The 22,012-nt window shown below is 38.0% G+C and overlaps 1 protein-coding gene and 1 long non-coding RNA gene across 24 annotated transcripts in view; one reads left to right on the forward strand and one right to left on the reverse strand.

Moving 5' to 3' along the window:
- LOC307225302 overlaps positions 1–22,012 on the forward strand; it is a 122,049-nt gene that overhangs the window by 1,169 nt on the left and 98,868 nt on the right. For 8 of the 16 annotated variants that reach the window (XR_013842832.1, XR_013842834.1, XR_013842835.1 and 5 more), the window contains exons 2-3: positions 1,727–1,801; positions 9,080–9,124. This is a non-coding gene — a long non-coding RNA (uncharacterized lncRNA). The remainder of the gene's footprint in view (positions 1–1,726; positions 1,802–9,079; positions 9,125–22,012) is intronic. The other 8 variants (XR_013842831.1, XR_013842833.1, XR_013842837.1 and 5 more) reach the window with 1 other exon arrangement.
- The window catches only part of CACNA1C (calcium voltage-gated channel subunit alpha1 C), a gene marked incomplete at its 5' end in the record, with an annotated part of 458,067 nt that continues 445,653 nt past the window's right edge, over positions 9,599–22,012 (reverse strand). For all 8 annotated transcript variants that reach the window (XM_079992108.1, XM_079992110.1, XM_079992109.1 and 5 more), the window contains 2 exons: positions 9,599–18,423; positions 19,561–19,884. In XM_079992108.1, the coding sequence (XP_079848234.1) occupies positions 18,127–18,423; positions 19,561–19,884 (621 nt within the window). In that variant the 3' untranslated portion in view covers positions 9,599–18,126. The remainder of the gene's footprint in view (positions 18,424–19,560; positions 19,885–22,012) is intronic.

Raw genomic sequence — 22,012 nt, forward strand, 5'->3', positions numbered from 1 at the left:
TAGGTTACAATTTTAATAGTTGTGAATGGGGGATGGATATGTGCCTTTTGGCACAGGCCTTTGTTTGTTTTTAAGCATACAATCGCCGAAGAATTGATGCTTTTGAATTATGGTGCTGGAGGAGACTCTTGAGAGTCCCATGGACTGCAAGAAGATCAAACCTCTCCATTCTTAAGGAAATCAGCCCTGAGTGCTCACAGGAAGGACAGATTGTGAAGCTGAGGCTCCAGTACTTTGGCCACCTCATGAGAAGAGAAGACTCCCTGGAGAAGACCCTGATGTTGGGAAAGATGGAGGGCACAAGGAGAAGGGGGCGACAGAGGACGAGATGGTTGGATAGTGTTTTCGAGGTTACCAGCATGAGTCTGACCAAGCTGCGGGGGGCAGTGGAGGACAGGAGTGCCTGGCGTGCTCTGGTCCATGGGGTCACGAAGAGTCGGACACGACTAAACGACTAAACAACAACAACAACAAAAGCATACAATAGAATAAAACAAGATAAGGCTTAAAAGCCAGCAGAATGGAAAAGCCCTGTGCATGTGTTACTCAGATGTTGGGCATTATTATGTTGAGTGCAGATTAGACCATAGTGTTATTCTCCCCATGATTGTGTGCAGTTGTCTTTAGGGAAATTCCGAAGCTCAAGCATCTGGCTGTATAGGGGCTTTGTACTATCAGGATACCTAGTGTCTGTATCGTGCAGTGCTTGTGCATTGGCATTTCCCTACAGACAACTGTGAACAACACATAGTTATAGAAAGAAATTATAGCACAGGGCAGGTTAAATACCTGGTTACTCTCTATAGTCAATGTAGCTATGCCCTGTATGTGAGAGAAATGTGAATAGGGCTGCAGTCAAACTAAAAGCTTAAAAAGTCCAGGCAAATAGCAACAGTACCTGGTGCTGAAAAGATAATGGGAGATGGTACCAGGGAAGCCTACCTGGGGAACGAGTTCTGAAGGCAGGACAACACAACCAAAAAGATCCTATGTCTGATTACCTCCCTGCCTCAGGTGGAAAGTAGAAAGCTCTCTGATAGGTATCCTAGTTCTAAGCTTTTTAAGGCTTCAAAAGTTAAAACAAGTACATGGAATTGGGACCAGAAAATTAGTTCAACAGTGCAATTCTATGCATACTCCAAATCAGTGCAGACAGGATTGTACTAAGCCCCTTTTGACGCAGTGTGGGATTTACAAGTGAACATGCATAGCAATGGGTTACAGTCTGAAGGAAACTAAACTCTAAAAGTACACTGAGGTTCTTAAATTATCATGCTAGATTTTAAGAATAAGGAATGAATAAGGAATGAACAGACTTTTGGGGGTTAATTTACCAGGCTATGGCTTTTTATTATCAACTACTTCTTCATCTGCCATGAGCTTATCTTCAGTTAGTGTGCTTCTTGTTCTTATTGGTTAGGGCACATTTGAGTTTGGTTCATCTGAATTTGTTTCTGAATCTGACTTGCATTTTTAGTGTTGTTTGCTTACATTCTTATTTGCCAGAGCATTCATATTCCTCAAAGTTGTCTTTCCTAGAAGATGCACTCTGAATTTTTAGAAAGTATTTTGGGAGAAATGTACAATTGCACATCCCTACCTTATTTGTGTTAGTTGCAGAACAGATTTGTAACTGTCAAATTTGTGCTGCAAATAATAAGTAGAATATCAAAAATAACCAAAACTGGTGGAAAGTATGTTTATTGTTCTATATCTTCTTTGACAGGTGAATAGACAATGAGAGGGAAAGCAAGAGAGGTACAGGGACAATAAACTCAGCCAACTCATAACAACATGATGGGTGAATATTAATGTATTTATTGTTTCTATTTTATGTAATATTAGTGTAACATTGCTTGGATAACAGTTTTATGTTGTGGTGGTAGTATAGGCATATTTCCCATTCATAAGATGTGTACTGGTTCAGAAAGTATGAGGACTGGGCTGTTAGCCATGCAGATTTTGTTGTTGTTGTTTAGTCGTTTAGTCGTGTCCGACTCTTCGTGACCCCATGGACCAGAGAACGCCAGGCACTCCTGTCCTCCACTGCCCCCCGCAGCTTGGTCAGACTCATGCTGGTAACCTCGAAAACACTATCCAACCATCTCGTCCTCTGTCGCCCCCTTCTCCTTGTGCCCTCCATCTTTCCCAACATCAGGGTCTTCTCCAGGGAGTCTTCTCTTCTCATGAGGTGGCCAAAGTACTGGAGCCTCAGCTTCACAATCTGTCCTTCCAGTGAGCACTCAAGCCATGCAGATAGCCACTACTATTGTAAAGGTATGGTTAGGATTCTAAATATAGCTTGGCACTGATAGAACTGTAATACAAATCCACTGGGAAAGTATAAATGTTAGGAATGTATAAGTTGACAGTGGTTGGCAGATTGGCCTGTTTGTAGCAGATGTCATGAGGAAGGTATAAGTGTAAAAGGAGTTAGGATAAACCAGTCAAGACATTGTTAAAAAATTTATTAGCAATTTTTAAAATAACATAATTCCTCAGATAAAAATGCAATCTTACAGGAATATACATTTGTCTCACACCAAGGCAATTCTCTAGCTCACTTTGTGGGTCATTCATTCTGTTTATTTAAAATGTGTGAGAAGAGGGCAAGACTGGTTGTTTGTTTTTAACCTATGGCAGGCTTACATTATGGTTACAAACTGTACAGCTTTATTTTACAAGGGCAATTTTAGCCTTCTTGATTCAGTTGGTTCATGAAAACTGGGTCTTAAAACAGTGGGACCTGCTCAACAGCTCTGTCTGGAACATCTTTAAGTTAGATAGTATGAACATTTTGGATTAGGGAGGAGGAAAAGTGGAGGAATTTACATCTTGACAGATATAACAGCTTTTAAGAGCTCAGTTCATTCATGGATCTAAGCAATTAGAAAGAAAGTTACATGCAGAAATCTGTATCATATCAACTAAACATTTATAGCTGATGGTCAAGGGAAATGAAGTTCCTTGGATGGTCAGAGGAAGTGAAAGTTGTGCATGAGCCCACTGCACACTGAAATTAATAAGATGGATAGTTTTGTCAGGATGAACCCCTCAGTTCAATGAAATAAGGAGAAACATATATTGAGGCTATACTTGGCTTGCCTGTTCCTGTAATGTGATCGCAGACATCAATAAGAATGTAGCCTGAAAAACTTGGAATCATACCCTAAATTACATTTGCTTTTGAGCTGGATTACAGTTGGTATTCTTTTCTTTAAAAAAAATTATCCTTGACTTGCTAAGCTTCACTATTTTAGGAAGGAATTCTTCCTTTCTCTCTCTCTCTATATATATATCCAAGAAAGGCACAGTGTGGCCTCTTTCATCCAGACACTTTTAAGAAATCAAATTTGTCTGTAGTAGAGGCATCTTTGACAGAGAGACAGCATTGTATAAAACACAGCAATATTTATTGGTAGGGACATGCAACTTGTTTTTGCATGGAAGGATGATTATGTGGAAGCTCTAGGTACGTGAGGTTATGAGGTGCAGCATCTTATCTTGAAATGCTCTTTGTGTGTGTGAGCATTTGAATTAGAGATTTACCTAAAAACATAGAAATCATTTCTTGTTCAGATGTTTAGAGCTTTTAAGACACTTCTTACCCATTCATGTTGCAAGAGCTGTAGAAACTCTTAGTAGGTTCCTAAACGTACATGATTGAGGCAGTGAATGATTGAAGTGATAAGTTTTTTTTTAATATAAATTTGGTTCTGCTGACAGAAATTTCTCAAATAATAGCCCATGGTTAAAACTAGGCCAGAAACATCAAATAGTTTGAATGTGCCACCACACTATTTGTTTGCCTTGATTAATATGGTGCAAGGATACAGTTTTGCTGCTGAGAGCCAGCTTACATTGATAAGATGCATGGAATGGACTGTGGAGGAGGCTGACATCTATTTGGTATTGTGCTTGCAGTGGTGAAGCCTCTGACACTGGTTGACTAAGTAAGTCAGTATTAATGCACTAACTCATGAACACCTGCCCCCAAATCAGTGTTGTAGGCAATGGTCAACTGAGACTAGAATGATGTGTAAAGTAACCTTAGCACTTCAGGATAAAAAGAGGGATTGTGTACGCGGCCTTAAGCTCCTTGGAGGAACAGAAGGGCTAAAATATTATAAGTAAAATAAATAATAAAGGTCAGAAGGGGTTGTATGCTGTGTAGGGAGGATATGAGGTCGGCTGCCTAAAGGACTTGGGTCATTCCATGTCATTTCAACGAGGTCATGTCACCCTCCATCTTGGATGTTGATGAAATTTGGTATACACCCATCCCTTATGATTGAAAGAATTTTTTTTCCTCTATCTCAAATGGTTTTAATTTTATAACACTTCGAAGTTTCGTTAAATCTGTGTTGTCTGTCCCCCGTGAGACCCTCGGCACAATAAACCTTTTTGTACATTTTTTTTTATTTTTCTTCATAACAATTGATCAGATCTCTTTGAAATTTTACACAGAGCTTAATAAAATGATGAGGATTTCAGAAAAAAATACACCAGCACTCAAAAGATTTTATAAATGCCTACAAAAAATTATAAATGCACTTGTAGCCTAGTTTTTTTGGTGGAAAACCTAGGTTTAGAAAACCTGAATTTACAGCATGTGGGCATGTAACCAAAAGTTTTTGATGTAGAAAATTATTGCAAAGACATGCTCTTTCTTGACAAAGAATGAAATTTATGGGTTTTTATTCCTTGTAATGAAAATTTTACTTTTTTTGTACATCATAGGAAAAAAATGGCTACCATTTTGTACAACTCTCCTACAATCCATAGCTGCAATAGAAAAAATTACTGAAACAAAGTTGTTCATCTTAAAAATTACAATAATATTGGTTATTATAGATTTTTTCGAAAGTGCAGACTTGTTTTTAGTTTTGGGGTATTTAAAATTATGAAAATTGGCTATCGTGAAATCAATAATAATAATAAAAAATTTGGTCAGAAACTTTAAATGCTGACATGTAAGACCTAGCAAGAAAAAGATTAAAAGAATTTAAAATTATTATATTCAATTATGCAATATTACATGATCCCCAATTTGTACATGTCTATCTTAGAAAAGAAAAGAAAAAGAGAATGATGTTTGTGTGCCATCTTGAAATAATGGATGCATGGAGACTTTTTAACATTTATGTTAAATATATTGAGGCGTATGACAGCAGATACATTAATAACAGTAAGGACAACAGTTAAACTAAAGTAAAAAATGGCTACCATAACAGATTATGCTATTATCACAGTTGATTACCTTACAAGTTCAATGCTCCTCAGTTTTTTTGCTGTAGCCTCAGTATCACCTGTAAGTATTTCATTTTTTCTTCCATCAACACCAGTGGCTTGCATGACTCATCTGCATTGTATCACCCAACTTCAGCTATCCATGATTCATCCACACAGAGAATAATAGCATACACAACTAGCAAGACTTCTCTGAACTGCAATCTGAGAAAACATTTTAAAATGTCTAATATTTTTAATATTTCTGAAATGAATAATTATTTTTTAAACAATATAAGCCTGATTTGATGTACTCCTATTTGTATATACTACTAAATTTTTAATTTTTTGGAATATTTTTCTTGCTAGGTCTTACTTCCTTACATGTCAGCATTTAATGTTCTACTGACTGTAAATTCTTTTTCTTCTTCTTTTTTTATATTCCTGATAGCCAATTTTCATAACTTCAGATCCAAAATCCCAAAATTAAAACAAGTCTGCACTTTTGAAAAAAACCTATAATAACCAATATTATTTTAATTTTTAAGATTAACAACTTTGTTTCATTAATGTTTTCTATTACAGCTACAGATTGAAGGAAAGTTGTACAAAATGGCTACCCAGTAGCCATTTCCCCCCACGATGTCCACAAACGTAAAATTTTCATTACAAGGAATAAAAAATCACAAATTTCATTCTTTGTCAAGAAAGAGCATGTCTTTGCAATAATTTTCAACATCAAAAACTTTTGGTTACATCATTCCCATATGCTGTAAATTTAGGTTTTCTAAACCTAGTTTTTCCATCAAAAAACCTAGGCTACAAGTGCATTTATAATTTTTTGTAGGCATTTATAAAATCTTTTGAGTGCTGGTGTATTTTTTTCTGAAATCCTCATCATTTTATTGAGCTCTGTGTAAAATTTCAAAGAGATCTGATCATTGGTTATGGAGGAAAAAAACCCAAAATGTACACAAGGGTATCTTGTGCCGAGGGTCTCAAGAGGGACAGACAACGCAGATTTAACAAAACTTTGATGTGTTTTAAAATTAAAACCGTTTGAGATAGAGGGGGGGGGAATTAAGGGGGTTTCTTTCAACCATAAATGAAGGGTGTACACCAAGTTTCATCAAAATCTGAAATGGTGGGTGACAAAACCCTTGGTTTTTTTTGCATTGATTTAATGTGGAATGATCCATTTGGGATAAGTAAGAACCTGAGGAAGCTTGTGTGATGCAAAGATGGAGAAAGGTGGGCTGAGTTGGAAAAAGGGGGACTGAGGCAAAGCCTCCCAGGGGGCTCAGTGCAGGAAGGAGGTGGATAGGCAAAGGGAGGATAAGAGGGTTAGAGGCTGTGACCAGGGAGCCAAAAGGACATAAGCTGCTAGGACACTAACAAGAGTAGCACAGAAGGAGGATTTTGTCTGATGTGGTTTCTCCCATCACTGTAACATTGTAACCTACAACAACCCTGAGGTTGTAATTTTGGGATTTTTAAAATTTTCACAGCACATAAACTACCTTCTCTACCAATGTGCAAGATACTGACATGAATTCTTATTAAGTAATTGGTGATCATGAGCCAGATAATATTCCTAGAGCAGCTTCTGTGTTCATTTTACTGTTCATGAAAACACAGAATTGTTTTTGTTTTTTATGTGAGGGCTTACTTTGTAAGCAGACTTTAGAAAATAGTTTATGAAAAGCAGGCCATAAATAATTAAAGAAGTTACCTATGATGCTAAAGGTTAATATAGATTAGCATAGTCAAACTAAAAGTAGATCCCTAAATGATTTGTTTAAGAGCATAAGAAAAGTACAGTATTACATTCAGACCGATAGGATACCAATGGTATTATGCTATCTCTGTCAGTGGTGAATACAAGATGCTACAATAATACATACACCACTACAAGGCAATAATACAGGAACTGTGTTGAAATTCATACTTTCAGAAACTGAGATGAACTAAGATCAAACTGGGTTTATTTCCTCTTATTTCATATCTCTTTCTGATAGTATAAAATGTAGCTCAAGGATATATGCCCCAAACATGTACAGCACAATTAATCAGGATTCCGCCCGCCCCCCCCTCCTTGCACAAATCCTCACATTAAATGGAGTTTGGGCAGAAGACTGATTGATTGAACCAGCTGTCACCAGTGGACTTCAGCTAGTAAACCAGAGAGAAAATGTTCTGATAAAATAATTGCAGAATAATATCACTGATGGCTGTTTCATCATTAACACTCCTTCTAATACTAAACTTATGTAGTGAGTGTTTTGTCTGGAATGTCTCTGGATGTTGCAGCATGCTTGGGGGACCCCTAATGTTTGCAGAAGTATAAAAAGGCTTCTTTAAAAACAAAAACACACAAAGCCCCCCCCCCGAACAATGAGGACTGAACATGCGCAATAGCCACAGAATATTGTGTGATAGCTGGAAAAGGAAAATGGAGAACAAGATGGAGGAGTGGAATGCCCTGCTTGGAAGGAGGGGCTGGCTGGAACCCAAACTGTGAAGGTATACAACAGTATTTTTAACAGGTCCTGCCAGGTCCCACTTGTTCCTCCTAGCAGCAATCTGACACATAGGACATAAAACTGGGGCACCCATGGGCAAAGTAAGGGTTTCTGTGCATTCCCCAGGTATTCAGAAAAAATACTATTTTGTAAAAAAGAAAAGAGGGGAAGGGACAGAAAAGAAGCCATCTTCCAACGAGAACTGCATATGAGCAAAGCTCTCCTATAATAATGGTACGTTAAGACATGTATAAAATCTCTGACAGTGATGAACGCTGGAGGGCTGGATTGGCTTTTCAACAAGGAAAAAGAGGAGCAGACAACACAGGGAGTAGGGATTAAAAAAAAAATCCCTCCCCTGCTATACTTTTCAGTTCAGGAGCTATGGCAATTCCAAAACTTATATGCATTGATTTACAATGTAGTAGCACTCAGAATTGAGGATGGTGATGGCAGCCCCCAGCCCTGAACAATCTGAAATAAGTTCAAGGTCCCCTGACTCATGTCAGGATAATGCTCCTATCCCTGCAAAGTACTGCTGAGGTTTAGGTCTAGCTGAACAAACCCCACCCTCACCCCCACCAGGTATTATAGTTTTCAAGTTTGTGGCTGCTGAGTATGTATGTATAGGTTAAAGCACTATCCTCCTGTTGTACCACTCTGGGTGGAAGCCATTCCCACCACTGTCCCTCAACCATTTCTGTCCTCTCAGGAGCAATAAGTTCAAGTGACAAAGGAGTCTGAATTCTCTCTCTTCCCCCCCCCCCCCCCGCTCCCAAGTTCTAATAGGCCTTCAATATTTAGGATAGTATTTCCTGCATGGAATGTATATGGTATACCTGTATGAACTGCATATTCTTAATACATGGTGTGGATGTGATTAAATCCCACACTTCATTGCAAGTAAAGGACCAGTCTCCACCTAGGAAACTACAATAAATGAGACAACCCTGTCTCTTTATTCTGGAGTCACATTTTTCCTTATGTAGTCACTACTATCTCAGGGCCCTTATCCTTCTGTGATCAAGTCTACTTAGTAAAAATGTCATATGGTATCCCTTTGCTGCCCGCCTCCCCCCATTTACTTATGTAAAATTAGCAATATTAAGCTGGAGGACATAGGAGGTTCCTTTCAGCCATATATTCTATTAATTTCAGTTCTCTTTGTGTGATCTCACTAGCTTCAAATCAGTTAGATTTCCCATGTTTGTTAAGTTGAAAATGATTAAGAATCTCCTGTATACATGGCATAGTTCTCTCTCTCTCTCTCTCTCTCTCTCTCTCTCTCTCTGTTATTAAATCTCACATTTTTTCTTTTTCTGCGTTAGAATTTTGATGGCCTGGCAAATGTTACTGTTTTGATCTTTTATCAGGTAAAGAACAGTTTTGCCCAAATAATTTCCATGTAAGAAACTGTAACATATAAAACAACCGTCTCTTTGTAGTGTGAACTCAGAACCCAACCCAGGATTTTGATTAATCTTCTAGAGATTAATTGGACACAACTGTCCATTCATCTATCCAACCTCATAGTTCCTTGATTCATATTCCATTCCATTTATATTAGAACTGTAATGTTTAAGACAAATCGATGTACAATTATACCAAATATGGTTCAAATGTGGGCTCTTCCTGTAAAGGATGAGTTTATTTTTAAATGTTATTAAGAAGCGCACAAATTGCAATTGTTACTAAGAGAATAATCTCAGCAACTGAACAGTTAGCGAGCTGTGTGTTTTCTTGAAAAGTTGTCTCCATGGTTGTCAAATCATAACTTGCCTTTAAGTAAGAATGTTTCATAGAATGATCTCAAACTCTTCAGTCAGAAAAAGACACGGAAGCCTGGCTGAGACCCATACAACTCTTATATTGGCATCAGTCTAAAGAAAGCAATGATACATTGCTTTAGAAATTATCAAGAAATGTAAAAAATGCATTTGCCCTTTTTGTTGTTGTCATAGTCATCAACGGGGTGGGACTAGGGTTAGAAAACAAAGCAGAAATAGATGTGGTCCTGTACATAGTGCTCCTTTGGCTGTCCCTTCAGACTCCGGTGCAGTGGGGGGTGGGGTAATAAAACAGGTTGGATCCCTTGCAGTAGCAGCAACATCTGCATCATTGTAATCATCAACATCTTCATCATACATGTTCACTTGAAGAAGCAGACGATGCAGAAAAGTTCTCGGGCTAAGGGAACTCCAGCTCTGGATCATTAAGCCCAGCTTTCCTCCCATAATCTAAATCATACAGAATAAGGAAGGGGGGGGGGAATCCAATATAACCGGCCTGGTAGAATGACCAAGGGTGATGGGGGAAGATGGAAGTCTTGGTACTTGCAATAAATGTCTTTAGTCTGCAGTGTAGACAGTTGTCGAGCTGCAGGAGTGAACAAACTCAAAAGAGTGATGGTGGGCTTTTTCCCCTTGTAGAAAACAACCCAGTCTTTAGCTTCTGTAAAGCTTCCATCGGCAGTGCAGTGATTGTATCCAACATGTAAGCCCAATACAAAGGGAAAAGAAAGGACATTTTATGGAACCAAAGCTTTTCCCCTTTCCCCTACCATGCCCCAGACTGCCCCACTTAAAGGAGGCAGTAGCTCTTTGCTCAGACCCATTTAAGTTTCTCTTTCTATGCTTATATTATAGCGACTTGAAGTAAAATAGCAGCCACTCATAATCTAAACTGTGCTGGCAGCAGCAAGCTCTGGCCATGGTCCACCAAAATCTCTGTTAAAATATCTGCAAAGTACCTTTCATTCATTGGTGATTGATACGAAATAGGGTATAGACAGACTATGACAAATATATTAAAGAACTAAGATCTTTCATCCGGTGCTTGAAATTTGGATAGAAACTCCTTCCTCTAATACCCAAATGCACAATGATGGCAGAAGAACCTACTTTGAGTAAATTGCATCTTCAGTCTAACTTTCTATAGAAACAAAAGATGCTCCATACCATAGGTAAATGATTTCATTAATACCTAAACCCAGAAGATTCTATATATAACAGTTTGTTTTGACAGAAATTGTAGCACCAGTATATACTTAGAAAACATTGTTAATTCCTGTCAAGTGTGTATATATCGTGGTTAATATAAATTCAGTGAATAATTTGCATAAATATGCAATTTTGCACACTCACATGAAGGCATAGAGAATGTGTTTAAATAGGCAGTGTAAACAGGGGTTTTTGTAAAATGCCTGCACAGTATGCATAGTCTCCAAATAATATCAATAAATATATAAAACTGGATAATATAAACAGATTAGATAATACACTGCCTGGTCAACATGCATAATTTTTGTGTTAAGACTATTCATTTTGATAAGGACATGTATGAAACTAAAATCACTTTTTCAACATCACTTGGATACCCCTGACAATGTGCAAAATTAATTACTTATGCTATCACTTTGTATTTGTTCTCTGTGCCTTTCTGTAAATTTGCAAAGTCACAATTTAACTCTAACCTCAATAAATGCATGTCAAAGCAGTACAGTACTTATGATGGCTGGATGCATGAAATATCAGTTCTCTGACAAATACCACAGGAGGTAAAGGAATAGCACCATATACAACCAGTTATGGCTGGTATTTTACTACCTGTGGAATTTACACTTTTACAGGAACTCATAGGGTGATATCCAAGGTTAGTCAGAGTAGACCCAATGAAATCAATGGACTTAAGTCTGATTATCATTGGTAGTATACGACTAGTGATAAGTTTGCAATTGCATATAACTGTCTTCATCTATTCCCTTGGAATGCTGTCATAATCAGCGAAGAATAATGCAGCCACCTAATTCCCCATTCCCAAACGTGCAGTGCATGCTTACGTTGGGAGTGGGCAATTCTAAATGAATTTAGGATTGGTTTACATGCATGTGTGTATCATTTAATTTCACTTGATTACTAAATGGCTTACAGTTGTGAACCAATCCAACTGAAAAGCTTTAGGCCCCTTCTGATGTTTATTTAAGTAGCATGAGAGCTGCTGGAGTTCAGCTGTTTCCTATGCTGCTTGAGTGGCATCAGAAGCCCTAATATGGGAGGAGTCCACGATGTGCCATCCCATCCCACACCATCATCACTATTCCTAAAGTTGGGGTATCATAGGCATGAGAAGGAGCCATACTGCCATCTCCATCCATGTGTCCATCCTGTGGTGCAGGAAGGATTTATACTGACGCAGCTCCCATTTTATGAAGTTAATGTCAGAATGGATCCTTTGAATTTTAGGTGATCTGAAGTTATATGAAAAGTATTTCTGTTGTATTTGCTCTGTTTTGGCTTGTTGAGAAATGAAATTAATATCTTGATATTAGTCATTAGCAACATAATCCTATACACATCTACTCAGAAATAAGTCTCATTGAGGTTAATAGGACTTAGGTATACCTATGGGTATAGGATTGTAGTCTTTTTGGTATAAATAAAAAAATAAAAAAATTGTCCAGTAGCACCTTAGAGACTATGCACATGAAAGCTTATACCCACAACAAACTTAGTTGGTCTCTAAGGTGCTACTGGACAATTTTTTTACAGTGGTACCTCGGGTTAACAACTTAATTCGTTCTGGAGGTCCATTCTTAACCTGAAACTGTTCTTAACCTGAGGTACCACTTTAGCTAACGTGGCCTCTCGCTGTCGACGCGCGATTTGTGTTCTCATCCTGAAGCAAAGTTCTTAACCCGAGGTACTATTTCTGGGTTAGCAGAGTCTGTAACCTGAAGCGTCTGTAACCTGAAGCATCTATAACCCGAGCTACTACTGTATTTATTTCAACTGCGTCAGACCAACACAGCTACCTACCTGAATCTAGAGTCTTTTTGATGAATACTGTATGCAGGTGTGGACTGGCCCTAGTAATTATGAATATGATATTGAGGAATGACAGCTATTCTGGATTAATAAAAAATGAATGAAATTGTTTGGTCTAATGCATACATTGTTGGAAACAGTTAATGAGGATTCTTAAGCGCAAACAAAACTAAAAAAAGCAAGTTGTTTCCAGGCAGATTCTGGCTCTCTGCTCTCATTGCAGCATGGTTATTAATTGTTGGCCAGGATGTGATTTTGGAGAACATGCTATATAAATTGTGTGCACAGTTGTCAGGGCTGGCTCAGGACATTTTGCCATTAGAGGCAAAACAGAAAATCCTGACCCCTCATCCGCTGTGTGTCTGCTGCTGTATGTCTGCCCACTTGCTGGATCTGCTGCCTCTCCCAGCTTTCTGGAGCTTGTTGCCCTGAGGCAACTGCCACACTTCACCTCATGGGTGGGCTTGGCCCTGACAGTTGTATAATGCCTCTCCAAGAATGGATATTATCATACTTTGCAAAATTTGATTGATTTTTCATAGATAGTTCAACCTATTTAATAAGTTTTCTTGTTGGAGCCTTCTATAAGTGAATGCATGGTTTAATAAAATCTGGAGCATGATGGTTATGAGCAAAGTAGAAAAAAATAGTAAAATTAAGAGAAGAAGGACAAAAAAGAGGGTTTTTTTACTTTTCAGTATGTTATTACAAATATTAACACTGGAGGGAAAATATATACTCATCTTTGATCTTTTTGTTAGCCCCTTTGAGTATAGTTTCAGAGAAGAGAGGGAAACACATTCATTTATGTAATAGATGAAGTATAGTGACTTATAACCATCAATCTACAACCTAGTACTTCTCTGTTAAATGCAAAGTAGTAAATGTATAGTAGTTCTCCACAAGCACATGGTTAAAAATATAATTTGCTACCACAAGATATAGTAATGACTGCCAGCTTGGATGGCTTTAAAGGGGGGTTGACAAAGTCATGGAGGATAATGCTCTCAATGCTATTAACCAGGATAGTTGTGTACTGCCTCCAGTAAGGGAGGTGGTATGCCTCTGAATACCAGTTTCTGGGGAGCACCAGTGGGGAGAGTGCTCATGTCCTGCTTGTTGGTCACTATCAGAGCAGGAGATGCTTGACTAGATAGGTCTTAGGAGCAAACGTTCCAGCTCCAGAAAACATGCTTTGAAGACCTTCCTGCTTTGGATGGCCTTTTGCCTTGCTTCAGCTAATTTCTATTTTAAATGCTGTTGGTTGTATTGTTTTCTATACTGAAATTTTATTGTTTTAAATTTATACCAATTTAATAATGTAATCTGTTTTATAAATAATATATTGGTTTGGAAAATGCGGTATAAATACCTGGTGGCAATGTTGCAGCACAGAAGCATACTTGAGACCGCTGATTTTCATGAGCTTAACAGTTCTCAGTTCTGTGTTAGATTATATTATTATTATTAAATTTGTATACCAATTATAGCCAATAAGACAGTACTTATTTTTAAAAGAAAGGAATGGATAGGGGTTTCATTTGCTGAAGTAGGGACACGGGTGGTGCTGTGGTCTAAACGACCGAGCCTATTGAGTTTGCATATCATAAGGTTGGCAGTTTGAATCTGCCTGGCGGGGTGAGCTCCTGTTGCTTTGTCCCAGCTCTTGCCAACATAGCAGTTCAAAAGCATACCAGTGTGAATAGATAAATAGGTACCACTGCGGTAGGAAGGTAAACGACATTTTTGTGCACTCTGGCACTTGTCACGGTATTCCATGTGCCAGAGGGGTTTAGTCATCCTGGCCACATGACCCGGAAAGCTGTCTGTGGCAAATGCCGACTCCCTCAGCCTGAAAGCGGAGATGAACGCTACACCCCATAGCTGAATTCGACTGGACTTAACCATCCAGGGGTCGTTTACCTTGTTAACTTCATTTGCTGAAAATAATGAGGCATTAGCTCCAGGATAGAAACTTTGTTTGTACTGCTGAAGCAAATGCAGATCAGGACCAGGCTGATAAGACAGATTTTTTCCTGAGGAAGTGGCCATAATTAGTTAACTATTGGATGCTGGTTAAACAAAAAGTATATAAGAACCCTTAGCCAGAGAATGTGACCTTTTCTGCAGATTTATGATTGGACTGCCTTACATTTAGATGTTGGGGGCTTATATAATATGATACACAAGCCATATATTCCAGAACAGAACTTACTTGATTTGGAAGACTTCTGAGTAAGTAGCTTAGATAGTCATAAAATCTGAGTGTGTTAAAAGTCATGCCATGTAACTGCTGAGCCTCAGGCCTTGAGACAAGATAACTAAAGCAACCTCAGGAAATAACTGTCCAGATTTTTTGCTTTTAAAAAGGCATTTTTATAGCCTCCATAGATATCTTATTTGAATCTCTGAAATTTTGGGTTAATTTGTTTCTGTCCTACCTGTGATGGAAATGCAATTTTCCCTCATTTCTGTTCAATATGCCCCATTATGTATGTGCATATCTTTCTGAAACACGTGTATTCAAATCAGTATTGAATATATAATTCCAAGGAGTATATTCTGTATTTCTTATTCTGAACTGCAGATTATGCTCACAGTCCTAATCAGTTATAATAGTGCTCATCGTGACTGATAGTCACTCATTGTGACTGAATTCAGCCCCCCCCCCCCCATGAACAAGTGATTGGGTGTTGAAAGAGGTCATAGTGCCAACCATATGATCAGGTGGTAGATGGTAGCAGATGTGCTCGGACACATGCATACAAGCAATTTGTGAGTATCACGCAGCTGAATGGACATATTTTTGGACTGGGGTTATGCTGAACAATTGCCATCTTGCCAACATGTTCCCCCTGGCCCATTAGTCCTCCTCTCCCTGCCCTTATTTGCCATTATTGTTTTATGCTCTTAACATTATTTTGCATTGTGTTCTTTTATCATCTTGTGATCTTTTCCAATGTAAAGTGGTTCTAAAAACTAATAATTACTACCTGTGTTTTATACAGTTCTTCAATTAATCAGGCTAAAGGCAAATGCAATTTTATCAGATTGTATTCAGATTCTTATTCATAATACTCTTTAAATGCTTCTCAGAGTGCTACAATTTAGTGAGTCGTTCTCCATCTTAAACTTGTGCATTTTGTTCTTTGTTCCTATGAATAACAAGTTATATTTATTGTTGTTTAACTTCATGTTTTGGTATTTTTTGTCATCCTAATAATTTTTTAAATTACTTTTTCCTCTAAAGTAATTGTAGTCCCTTTAAATGTGCAAATTTGGTGAAGGGTGCTTTGCACTGAGCTTGATATAAATCTGCAACTAAAACCGTGACTAACTCATGAAGAGCATTAATTTGATGTTGTTACATTCATTATTCTTCTAGTATTTTCTCTATAGTAAAATAAATTATTCCCCTTCCTGGAGTTGCTGATGCCAGCTCAGTTTATAGGAAAGGATCAACTGGACTATCTTTGTATAGTGAAATTTGCCACCCTTTAGTGAGGAGAATCATTTTAACTGTGCAAAGGGGTTAAACCTGGATAAAAATTCTCAGCTCCAGAAAGCAAGGTACTCTTTCCATCTCAATTCATTACTGTGCATGTTCAAGGGAGTGCAGAAAAAAGAAAGTGAACACAAGATATGCAAAATCAGTTAATGATCAACCTGCCAGTGGGTTGCAGACTAGTTACTTAACACCAGGTACACTTTGTTCATTGTACAAATTAAAAAAGGGAAAAATTGTATACCCTTTCCCCCCCAACCACATGTAGAAAAGCACTTAAAAGTTCAAAGGTAAAGCTTGGCACACTCCAAATACGAAATGATTTACTTTACATGCAGCAAAATATACAAGAATTGTTATTTTCCCCTTAAACAAACTTAATTCATCATATTTGCTTGGCACAATTGCAATTCATTTTAAAAAAATAGTTGAAAAATACTGAAACTGACCTGAATTCAAGTATTACGGTTTCTTCAACAGAAACATCATCAATGCAATAAAACATCACACAGAATATATCGAAACGTAACTCCTTCTCACTTGTGTGGTTTTTTTTGTTTTCTTTAATTCCCTTGTTTTGTTTTTCTATACAGTTTTAATGCCAACACAATTCACAAATTGTATTCAAAATTAATATTATTGCATTGTTTTTGCATATCTTGTGGAACAGAAAATGCAAAGAGTTACTGATTCCCCTTTCAAAAGCAGAGACAGTGGTATATTTTTACACTCACATGACCCCAGATACAGCTCTCCTGCAGTTATACCAGGAAGTGGAGAACTGTATGAACTTACAAACTTTCAGGCATGCATTCACTCTCTCATTCAGTCCTGTTCACTCATTCACACACCCGCAAATATACCTACCACTATAAAGAATCCAAATCGATCACTCATATGTGCAAGACTATATCAAGTGCATTGCCTACTATCTTTAAATTATAAAACAACAACAAAAAGGAGATTTCCATTACTTCAAATAAAATTACAAATTCTGGTGTACATAATGGTTGGCAAAACTCTTCTAATATCATTATTAGTTTCTACCCAAATTTCAATGGAGGGAAACAAAAAAAAAATTAAATAGTACAACATAATCAAATCAAACCAATTTTAAACATTTGCAAAGGTGAGAAAGAAAACAAAAAGTTAGGTGATTACAAAACTTTGTAAACACTCCGTTCACCCCCTCCCTCAAAAAATAAAATACCATAAAATAAAGTATTCAAAAATAAAAATTAGAACATGCTTTCAATAAAATATCAAACAGCAAAAACAAGGAGAGATCTACATTAGCCCATCACCACATCTCTTTGAAATGGGCGGGTTGCCTGAACTCCGGTTTGACAGAGCTGGCTTCCTGCTCCTTGAGCAGTTGGCACAGCTAGCTGTCTGAGCTCTGATTGGTTGGCAGAGTAGACTGCCTGAGCTCTGATTGACTGGCAGAGAAGTCTGCCTAGGAGTCTCTGCATTTCCATTAATAAGCATCTGCAATATTGCCATCTACATCTCCTATACCATTGCCACTTCTGCTTCCTCCTCCAACTCCTCTTCCTCAGCAAAGTGTGGGGATCTGTTGCTGAAGTCTTCTATTCCACTTGCAGATCAAAAGGGCCTTGGCTTTATGGAGATGGTGAGGCTCATACAGAATATGTGCAAAATGATTCTTTTTTGTACAAGCAAAGTTGAAAGACACCCGTTTGATGCAGTGTCCTTTTGGCTAGGGCCATTCACAGGAAGCTGAGGTTTTCCATCACATTCAGGAAGCAGCTGTTGTTCCTTGTGCAGGGACTGAGAAAAGGAGGGATCTGACTCTCCTCCTTTTACTTGTCGTCATTCTTCCTTCATGGACACACGCTGGGGTTGTATATTCACTCCTGAAAAGCTCTTTTACACCACCCAACTCTGCAATTCTTCCTGACGGAAATGAATGAAGAACGCTGTTCTGGTTACTCCAGGTCACGAGAACAGTGAGGCACTTCTGAAACAAACCCATTAGGAACATTGAAACAAATTAAAAAACCAGCATCACTTTCAGCCTTGGCAACTACAGGCTGCTGATATAAATCCTGCTGTCCTTAGGCTCCTCTTGACTTTTTCTACAATCTGGGTTCTGGGCTGTTTCCTCTTTCTCTCCCATACAGTCCTGCCCTGGGTCCCTGCAGTTAACAAAAGGCAAGAGGTTGCCATTGGGGCTTGGCTTGCTGTTACCATTGAGAATGTTGTCAGCAGCATTCTCCATTTCTTCTATCGTCAAGTCACAAGCATCAGCCAGCTCTTGGGTTGTGACCTCAATGAACTTTGGATCTTGAGCAAACTGCACCAGGCCTTCCGAAATCAAGACCTTTAAAGAGCCAGGAGATCAAACACAAGAAAGAAAAGCAGAAATCAATTTTAATATAATAACAAGAGCCAAAGCAATCTGTGGAAATAACGGACAGTAATAATTTGATGGCTTTATAGGACAATGGCTTTGGGCCCTATCTTTCCTTCTATGAACGGAGCAGTTAATGTAATAAGGCTTTCCATTATCCCCTTCCTCTTCAGTCTGCAGCACCCCTGAAAATCTGATTGTAGGGATTGGGAATGGTATTGAATATGGTGTTGTGGGGTTGCTGAATTGGCAAAAATATTCCCCCCCTAACATGAACTGAACAGCAATTTAGGATCAAAGGCTGCAATCCTAACCAACTTGCTTGGGAGTAAGTCCCATTGAATTCAGTTGGGCTTACTTTTGAGGAGACATGGTTAGGATTGCACTTTGAGCCAATTTTGTTTTATTCATTTGCTAGTATAGATAAATAAAGTGAAATACTCACATTATTTAGGAAAAAAATTTTTTTTTGGTTCCTCTTGCTTCAAACCTACACTACTGGCCATTTCTTCCAGAGATGCTACATGCTAACATATCTCCTGACAGCTTCCTGCCTACAGTACAAATGCAGTTTAGTTCATTTAATAACTGTAATTGTATTAAACTACACTTCTGTATATTTTTGCAAGCAGATAAAGCTTTTGCTTTATAGAACATTCTGGTTATAGGAATAGAATAGCAATCTTGATCAAGAGGGCAGGCTATAATAGTGGGGATATTAATGGCCTTGGACAATTACGTAGACATTTTAATAAACCCCTGCCCTCAGGCCCAACCTTCCTGTTTCTATTTGACAAACTTTATATCCTACATATGGAATTATTTTCCTTTCATACATTTACTGTTAATTAATTTTGTAAAAGGCAAAGAATTCACAGGGGTCTCAAAAACTGCATGACTGGGATAAAAACTGGTGGTCTTGTTCAGATTAATGGTCTATCTAAGAATTGTAAGAGTTTTGGATTCATCTAAAGGAAAACTAAGCTTAACCTCCTATATTTGTGTCCATGAAATATAATGTATTGCATAGAATACATGTAACTTTGGGGCCTGATCTCCATAAGTGTCATGATTGTTACATCAGTTACCAATACCACATCAACTTACCGCTTCAACAAGGCTGTTAGCGCTGCCGTGAAATTGTCTGCCACACTCTCTGGTCTGACTGGGAACCGTGAGGGAGACCGGCCTGGCTTTTCGAGTGCTGCTAGAGCTGGGGCTATCAGAATACAAGGAGTTGCAATGTATTGATGGGAAGCTATTATTGAGTTTCTCATTGGACTCCTCTCCTTCAAGCCGCAAGGTTTTAATAGGCTGCTGTAACCAATCTTGTGTACAGGGTGTGGCAGGGGGTGTGGCACATGACCGAGATGATCTTACGGGTGAATGGCTTCTTTGAAGAAGAGGACTCAGGCCTGCAACTGCTAGTGCCTATAGATAGAGAGAAAGGAGAACATTGTACATGATGATGGCTGCAAGTTGAATCATAATAAAAGAAAAGAAACTGTACAAGCTGACTTGGAAAAAAGGTTTCTTAAGGTAAATAGAGGAGTATATGGTAGAGTTGTATGAAATTATGCATATGGTAGAAATGGACAGGGAGAAAAGCCCTTCTCCCTTTCTCATAATACTGTAACCTGGGGTCATCCAATGAAGCTGAATGTAGGGGGATTCAAGAGAGACAAAAGAAAATACTTATTTACTCTGCAAATACAGTTGTACCTTGGTTTTCGAACAGCTTAGTTCTTGAACGTTTTGGCTCCCGAACGCCACAAACCCAGAAGTGACTGTTCAGGTTTGCAAACTATTTTGGAAGCCAAACGTCCGAGAGGGATTCCGGTTGGCTGCAGGAGCTTCCAAGGTACGACTGTAGTTAAATTATGGAATTCACTTCCATAGATGTTGTGATGGCTGCAAACTTGGATGGCTTTAAAAGGGTGAGGCAAATTCATGGAGATGGATATCAATGACTACTAGTCATGATTGCTATATTGTGTTTAATTTCAGAAGCAGTATGCTTCTGAATTATAGTTGCTGGAAATTGCAGTTAGAAGCTGATCCATTGACTTGAACGTCTCAGACACAGCTCTGATCATGTGCATGTTTGTGTATGTGTCATAAATAAATGGATATGCCTTCATTTAATGGATTAGGATGGCAATATAATTCTTTTTAATTTGTTTGATAAAAAGCCCAGAAACATATTAATAAGTTATTTAGTATAAGAACAGGTCCAGCAAAAGGATCATGTTTTTCACATTTTAAGGCCAATTAACATATGATGAAGGGCTGTGGCTGTGCTGGCTTACTGGCCCTGTTTGTGTGAACCAAGACTTCCACACACATGATGCATTAATGGCCATCATAATTTCTGTGGTGGAATTACCATAATAGCAGTCTCACTACTCACATGGTTCACGTGCAGCATTGCTATGCAAACACTAGCTAGGAATGAATGCCTATGGTGATCCTACGTGCTCCTGAGGCAACTTGCATGATGAGGCTGCCAGCATGTGTAAACTCACTCATAATTCTCTATAACCTGTCCTGATCTCACCAGCACTGATTACACTTTGGGGTGATAGGTGATTTCTTTTATAAGAGATGGATGTTGGGCACACATTGTCTTTCACATGCTTTCATTCCAAATTTAACAAACTACTACTCTTTCCTGAAGCCAGAGCTTCCAAATACTTTACCAAATATTTTAATTTTTATTTGCAATATTTATAGACACCTAACGACAAAAGTCCTCTGGGTGGTTTACAAGTAAAATTTAAAAACATAAAACACAATAGGAAACTAAAATGTAACACAGAATAAAACCAGCAACAGAGAATGACATCAGTACAACAAATACTAAAAGGAATAAAAAATATTCATGACTGAAATAGAACTGCAAATCGGATTTCATGTTGTTTAGAATCCATCTGTCTATTCAGATTGTTGACTTTGAAATAAATCTCCCTTTATCCTTTGGTTTGCCTTCTCTCTAGAATATATTTCTGGCAGCCTGGCCACTTTCCTAGGTTATCATGGACATGTAAATCCTTATATATCACTTGCCTTTGAGCCTTCTGCTATGTGAAAGCCACCCATGTCTTGCAACATGTGAACTGTCATTCTCCAAGGCTTACTGAAATATCTTACTTTAGTGAGACTTACTCCAGAATGCTTAATGAAGTTGCTTGGTCAGCTTGCATAAATACAGTGCTTTCTAGAAGAACTAAAGCAACAGAATTTGTCCCACAAGGAATAAACAATATCAGTTTCACTTATACTTGAACACGAGGATCATCAATGTTTCCTGTAACCTGTGTTTGCTTGAATATATTTTCCTTGAGGCACTATTTTATTTATTTAAAGTATTTATAACAACTTCATATTTTAAAATTTTCTAAGCGGTGTAGAAACAATACAAATCAACATAAAACCAGTAAAATGATATCATAAAAACAAAGATAAAACAGGAACCAAGTGATATGGATGATCATGGTTAAAATGTGTAGCCTGTCTTTCTAAAAAGTTTAAAACAACACAATAAATTGAGACACAGTAT

This window comes from Podarcis cretensis, assembly GCF_951804945.1.
Source record: "Podarcis cretensis genome assembly, chromosome: 10".
Lineage (NCBI taxonomy): Eukaryota > Metazoa > Chordata > Lepidosauria > Squamata > Lacertidae > Podarcis > Podarcis cretensis.